General features: G+C 57.5%; 1 protein-coding gene across 2 annotated transcripts in view; it reads right to left on the bottom strand.

The window, feature by feature from the left end:
• Positions 1-3,140: 3,140 nt before the first annotated feature.
• The window catches only part of REEP6 (receptor accessory protein 6), a 7,402-nt gene continuing 3,306 nt past the window's right edge, over positions 3,141-7,236 (bottom strand). The window contains exons 2-6 of one of the 2 annotated variants that reach the window (XM_017514422.2): positions 5,739-5,832; positions 5,521-5,659; positions 4,865-5,033; positions 4,624-4,704; positions 3,141-3,883 (exon numbers count right to left, since the gene is read on the bottom strand). In XM_017514422.2, the coding sequence (XP_017369911.1) occupies positions 3,846-3,883; positions 4,624-4,704; positions 4,865-5,033; positions 5,521-5,659; positions 5,739-5,832 (521 nt within the window). In that variant the 3' untranslated portion in view covers positions 3,141-3,845. The remainder of the gene's footprint in view (positions 3,884-4,623; positions 4,705-4,864; positions 5,034-5,520; positions 5,660-5,738; positions 5,833-7,236) is intronic. The other variant, XM_017514423.2, reaches the window with a different exon arrangement.

The raw sequence follows: 7,236 nt of genomic DNA on the forward strand, positions 1-7,236 counted from the left end.
AAAAAAAAAAATTAAGGAGCTTGACATGAAATCATCTGGGAATTAGGTCGGATCTGAAATCCAATGACAAGTATCCTTACAAGAGATATAGAGGGCCAGGCCAGGCACGGTGGCTCACAGCTGTAATCCCAGCACTTTGGGAGGCCAAGGTGGATGAATGACCTGAGGTCAGGAGTTTGAGACCAGCCTGGCCAACATGGCGAAACCCCGTCTCTACTAAAAATACAAAAATTAGCCGGGCATGGTGGCACCTGTATTCCCAGCTTCTGGGGAGGCTGAGGCAGGAGAATCTCTTGAACCCGGGAGGCAGAGGTTGCGGTGAGCTGAGATCACACCACTGCACTCCAGCCTGGGTGACAGATCGAGGCTCCATCTCAAACATAAATTAAAATACAAAATAGGCTGGGTGCAGTAACTCATGCCTGTGATCCCAGCACTTTGGGAGGCTGGGGCAGGTGGATCACTAGGTCAAGAGATCGAGACCAGCCTGGCCAAGATGGTGAAAACCCATCTCTACTAAAACTACCACAATTACCTGGGCATGGTGGCAGGTGCCTGTACTCCCAGCTACTCTGGAGGCTGAGGCAGGAAAATTGCTTGAACCCAGGAGGCAGAAGTTGCAGTGAGCCGGGATCGCACCACTGCACTCCAGCCGGGGCAACAGAGAGAGACTTGGCCTCAAAAAAATAAATAAAATAAAAAATAAAATAGTATGAGGGGCTGAAGGTCGCTATTTCCACCTGGTGAGACAGGCGCGTCCTCCTCCCCACCTGTGCTCCCTGAGTGCTGACCTGGGCTGGCTGGAGTCAGTTTTGCTGCTCCCCTGCTGGTGAAGGTGAGGGACCGTGCCAGGTGCAGAGCAAGCCTGGCACCCTATGTCCTCCCCCGGGGCCATGGCCAGACCACATTCTTCACACCAGCTGGGCCGTGATCCGAAGATTCTCAGAGCCCTGCCTACCATCCCCGTGTGGTCCCGGATGCAGGGTGCGGGTTGATTAATGATTACCCTTGCCCTTCCCTCTGATACATCCTGCACCCCGAGCAAAAGACAAAGTCTCGGGCGCGGTGGCTCACGCCTGCAATCCCAACACTTTGGAAGGCAAAGGTGGGCGGGTCATCTGAGGTCGGGAGTTTGAGACCAGCATGACCAACATGGAGAAACCCCATCTCTACCAAAAATGCAAAATTAGCCGGGCATGGTGGCACATGCCTGTCATCCCAGCTACTTGGGAGACTGAGGCAGGAGAATCTCTTGAACCCACAAGGCAGAGGTTGCAGTGAGCTGAGATCGTGCCTCTGCACTCCAGCCTGGGCAACAACAGCAAAATTCTGTCTCAAAAAAGAAATAAAAAGGCCAAGTCCCGCCCAAGCCCTCTCAGCACCTGTGTGGTGCAGCCCGGAAGACTGCCCTCCTCCCTGCCCTCCTCTTCTCTGCTCCAGCCACAGGGGCCTCCTCCCTGTTCCTCCCGCTCACTAGCACGGTCCTGCCTCAGGGCCTTGGCACAGGCTGTGCCCTCTGCCTGTAACACCCTTTTTTTTTTTTCTTTTCAGATGGAGTCTCACTCTGTCACCTAGGCTGGAGTGCAAGGTGCAATCTCCGCGCGCTGCAACCTCTGCCTCCCAGGCTCAAGTGGATCTCTTGCCTCAGTCTCCCAAGTAGCTGGGACGACAGGCATGTGCCACCATTCCTGGCTAATTACTGTAGTTTATAGTAGAAACAGTGTTTCACCATGTTGGTCAGGCTGGTCTCAAACTCCTGACCTCAGGTCATCCACCCGATTCGGCCTCCCAACGTGCTGGGGATTACAGGTGTGAGCCACTGCGCCTGGCTGACCATTCCTTTTTCCTTTTGGAGACAGGGTGTCCCTCCGTTGCCTAGGCTGGGGTGCAGTGGCACGATCATGGCCAGGCAGGGTGGTGCCAGCTACACAGGAGGCCAAGGGAGGAGGATGTCTTAATCCCAGAACGTTGAGGCTGCAAGGAGCCATGATTGCGCCACTGCACCACAGTCTCAGCAACAAAGCCACATCCTGTGTCCACTGTCCCCCAAAAAAGTGTCTCCGGACAAGACCCAAAGCCCCAGGGACAAAACTGTTCCCGGCTGCAAAACACCGAGTTATGGCCTCTTAGGCAAATATAATATCAAGTCTTGCTCTGTCACCAGGCTGGAGTGCAGTGGCACCATGTCAGCTCACTGCAACCTCCGCCTCTCGGGTTCAAGTGATTCTCCTGCCTCAGCCTCCTGAGTAGCTGGGACTACAGGCGCACGTCACCACACCCAGCTAATTTTTGTATTTTTAGTAGAGGTGGGGTTCCACCACGTTGGCCAGGATGGTCCTAATCTCCTGACCTCATGATCCACCTGCCTCGGCCTCCCAAAGTGCTGGGATTACAGACGTGAGCCACCATGCCTGGTCTTTTTTTCTTTTCTTTTGAGACTAAGTTTTGCTCTTGTTGCCCAGGATGGAGCCCAGTGGCGCAATCTTGGCTCACCACAACCTCTGCCTCCTGGGTTCAAGTGATTCTCCTGCCTCAGCCTCCCAGGGAGCTGGGATGACAGGCATGCGCCACCACACCCGGCTAATTTTTTTGTATTTTTAGTAGAGACGGGGTTTCTCCATGTTGGCCAGGCTGGTCTTGAACTCCCGACCTCAGGTGATCCACCTGCCTCGGCCTCCCAAAGTGCTGGGATTACAGGCTTGAGCCACCACACCCGGCCATTTTTGTATTTTCAATAGAGATGGGGGTTTCACAATGTTGCCTAGGCTGGTCTCGAACTCCTGAGCTCAAGTGAACCCCCGTTCCCCCACCCCGCCTCGGCCTCCCAAATTGCTGGGATACAGGCGTGAGTCACCGCACCTGGCCAGGGAGAGTTTTAAGAGAAGCAGGTGAATGCAAATGGGCGGGACAGCTACTTTGGGAGGGAAGGGAGAAGGCGCTGTGGGGAAGGACAAGTGTTCCCGGGACTTGTGCCCATCTTGGCCATGTGGCTGGACCTTCAGTGGGTCAATTAGCCTCTCTGAGCCCCAGTCTCCTCATCTATTAAATGGGCTGGTCCACACAGCTGAGACTCATGCCTGATAAACGGCACGGTGCCCTCGCAGACGCTCCCCGAGACCCCAGCACACGTGGCACACAGGTGTGGTCCGGATGAGCTTTATTGAGGCCCTCCTAGCAGGCCAGGTGTTTCAGGCGCCAGTAGTGCTGCAGGCACCGCAGCCTGTGTGGCCAGCTGCAGGTGATCTCCGTGGCGGACTCGGAAGTGTATTCCAGAGAGCTCTCGGAGTGGCAGGGGACCACCTCGCGCACGGAGGCGCCGCTGGCAGGCTCTTTCAAGGATTGCTTCTGGGTCTGTCCGGTGGTCTTGGGGGCTGCGTCCTCTGGCTCGCTAGGGGGCTTGCTGGGGGGCTGCATGGGGCTGTTGGTGCTGCCGGGAGGCTGGTCTCCGGGTGAGGCCGGGCTGGAGGTGACGTTGGGTTGCTGTAGGGGCCCGGGGGACTGGACGGCTACCTGGGACGGGGAAGTCCTGGGCGGCTGGGTGCGCGGCTGAGGTTGGCGGGAGTTGCCCTGTGCCCGACGCTGGCCCTGTGCCTTGCGGGATGGGCAGGAGCCAGCAGCAGAGCCGGAGGGAAGCTGGTCCTGGGATCCAGAACTCGTGGTCGAGATCTGGGGCTGGGGCTTTTCTGAGGTGGCATTTAAGGAGACCCTCTGGGCCCTGCCTGGACCCGAGGCACTGGCGGGGGCTGCTGGCTGGGAATCCGCAGAAGACTCTGTGGAGGGCTGGGAGCCTGGCGCGGCCCCCTTCTCACCAGCCAGGAGGTCCTTGCAAGGGCCAAGGGGCTGCTTCACTTGTCCTTCGGTGGCGGGGTCTGGCTTGGCTTCACTGCAGAGAGAGGGGCGGGTGGGGGTGAGGCAGGCCTGGGCTCTGCGGGGCTGCTAGCCGTGAGCATGGGGTGAGTCGAGGGGCCTGGCAGCCACCCTCAGCAGAGAAGATGTGGACCACACACACGCTGTCATACCAACCCATGCATGGATAGGTGCACACGCACACACACATGTGCACTCACGCAATGTGCACTCACACGCAATGTGCACTCAGACATGCACACGGGAGAAAACACATGCTCACTCCCTTGCTCACTCATGCACACACAGAAACACCAGTTTCAGCCCATGCACACACACATATACACTCATGCACACGTACATACATGCACACACCAAACACATGCCCACACATGCACACATACACATGTACACACATGCAAACACCAGACACATGCCCACATGCACGCGTAGACTCACGCACATGTACACACATGCACATGCCACAAGCCCACACATACATGCACATGTACACATACACCAAACACATGCACACACGCACACATACACACATGTACACACATGCACACACCAAACACATGCCCACACGTGCACACATACACACATGTACACACATGCACACACCAAACACATGCCCACACATGCACACTCATGCACACGTACACACATGCACACACCAAAAACATGCCTGCATATGCACACATATGCACACAATAACATATGTATGCAGCAAACTTACACTCACACAGCTCCCACCTCCCCAAAGGGGTTACGTACGGTCAGCATCCAGGGGAGTGGAGGGCCCTGCCACAGCTGCTGGGGTGACGCTTGCCCGGCTGCGGGCCAGGGCCTGCAAGACTGGTTCCCGAAAGCGTGAGAGAGAGAGGCGGACAGTGAGGGGGGGCGGCCGAGATGCCAGACAGAGGGCGGTCAAAGTCAGGAAGGGAGGCAAGGTGGGGACAGACAGGTCGAGACCCCAGACACAGCCAGAGGCGGCCGGGCGCCTGCGCGCACCCACCGTTCCTGGTTATTCCGGCCGCCGTGTCCAGGGCTTGCCTGCTGAGGTTGCTCATGATTCTGTCCACGGCCCCGTGGTGCTTTAGAAACAGCGGGCGCACGACGCGGTGGTACAGCATGAGAGCCCCGTTCCAGGGCCTGGGAGCCATGCAGAACAACAGGAAGGCGCACTGCAGGGCGGGGCAGGAGTCACACGCGGCCCCACCCAGCTCCGTGCCCCTGGGAGGGAGACTGGCCACACCACACCACCAGATGCCCACCCTGGGCAGGAACGGGGTCTCCACCATCAGACACCCTTTAGGGTGAGCCTCCACCATCAGACACCCTTTAGGGTGAGCCTCCACCATCAGACACCCTTTAGGGTGAGCCTCCACCATCAGACATCCTATTGGGACAGGCCTGGGTCCCCACCATCAGACACCTTTTAGGGTGAGCCCTCCACCATCAGACACCCTTTAGGATGAGCCTCCACCATCAGACACCCTTTAGGGTGGGCCCTCCACCATCAGCCCCTGGATGGGGCCTGTTTCCCCAGGAAGGGACTGAATCTTCCCCTAACATCCCCCATCTCATCTCTGGACCTTCTGGCCCCAACACCTCCCAGGAATCCCCCAGCCCCATGTGCTCCACGGCTGTGCCCACCCTGGCAGGGCCCACCTTGCCCACGTAGTAGAAAGGGAACCAGGACAGGAGTATGTCGCTGAAGAACTCGGCCAGGCTGAACAGAGCGTACACCACCCAGTAGGTGAGCCACACAGTGTCGTCGTCCTTGCTTGGGCTCTCTATAGCTTTGATTCTGCAGGGAGGCGCGGCCGGGTCAGGGGCTGCCCGGGAACCCCCAGCCCCCCCACGCGCGCAGCCAGCTGTGCACTCACGAAGCATATGCGGGGTATACAAATCCGATGAGATTGCACAGCAGAGACGCTCCGTAGCCGAACAGCAGATACAGGCTTAGCAGAGTAACGGCTCCTGCCAGAGAGAGGAGGTGGTGGGTCAGGGCCAGGGACCCTCTGACCCCCGTGATGGCACCAGGCTTCCTCTTGGGAGCCTGCAACCGTCACCTCCTCCCGGAAGCCTCCGTGATGCCTCTAGGGTGTCACCACTGCCCACAAAGTGCCTGTGCATCCCCCATCGTGCCCCTAAGCCCCGAGCCTTTCACCTGTAACTGGTCCATGTCCCCCCTCTCCCAGGGTTTGGAGCTCCCAAGGGCAGGCAGGAGCCCGACGCTGGGCAGTGGGTGGGTGCAGAATAGCTCCCCAATAAACGTTTGTTGAGTGAATGAGTGTAATCTGGCCGGGTGTGGTGGCTCATGGACGTAATCCCAGCACTTTGGAAGGCTGAGGCGGGTGGATTACCTGAAGTCAGGGGTTCGAGACCAGCCTGACCAACACGGTGAAACCCCATCTCTACTAAAAATACAAAAATTAGCTCTGCGTGGTGGCATGCGCCTGTAATCCCAGCTACTTGGGAGGCTGAGGCACGAGAATCACTTGAACCCAGGAGGTGGAGGTCGCAGTGAGTGGAGGTTGCCCCACGGCACTCCAGCCTGGGTGACAGAGCCAGACTCTGTCTCAAACAAACAAAAACAATATAGTCTGCGATCATATCCATCTCATTCCAGGCCCTATGGGAGGCCCTGGGAAAGAAGGCTGATGTTTCAATATAAGGGAAGGCAGAAACCTGAAAGGGTGGCGGGGCTGTCGCGAAGACTTGATTCCAGAGCTGAGAAAGGCAACCATTTTATCTGCTATCCCAGCATAGGGTTTCTCTGCCTCGGCACTGCCGAGGTTAGGGCTGGGTCATTCTTGGTTGTTTTCCTCGGGGAGGGGGAGGAGGCCATCCGGGCACTGCGGGGTGCTGAGCAGTGTCCCTGGCCTCTAACTGCTCTATGCCATCAGCTCCCCGGTCCTGACAACCACAGACATCCCGAGACATCAGCCAGTGTCCCTGGGACAGGGGGCGGCACTGTCTCCCTTGAGAACCCCTGTGATGGGTGCAGCAAACCTCAGCATCTCAACGCCCCGGGAGGAGGAGAGCCCTCTGGTCAGCTATGCACTCACCAGCAGGCACCGAGCAAGGCTCTGGCTGCATGGAGCCTCAGTTTCCCCCTCCGTAAGTGGGAGTAGTGACGGCCCCTGCCTCTTATGGTTACAAGTTAACAAAGAGAACGCCCTTCTGCACATTTATTTTTTTATTTTTATTTTTTTTTATTTTGAGACGGAGTTTCGCTCTTGTTACCCAGGCTGGAGTGCAATGGCGCGATCTCGGCTCACCGCAACCTCCGCCTCCTGGGTTCAGGCAATTCTCCTGCCTCAGCCTCCTGAGTAGCTGGGATTACAGGCACGCGCCACCATGCCCAGTTAATTTTTTGTA

The sequence above is a fragment of the Cebus imitator genome, unplaced genomic scaffold (genome assembly GCF_001604975.1).
Source record: "Cebus imitator isolate Cc_AM_T3 unplaced genomic scaffold, Cebus_imitator-1.0 Scaffold524, whole genome shotgun sequence".
NCBI lineage: Eukaryota > Metazoa > Chordata > Mammalia > Primates > Cebidae > Cebus > Cebus imitator.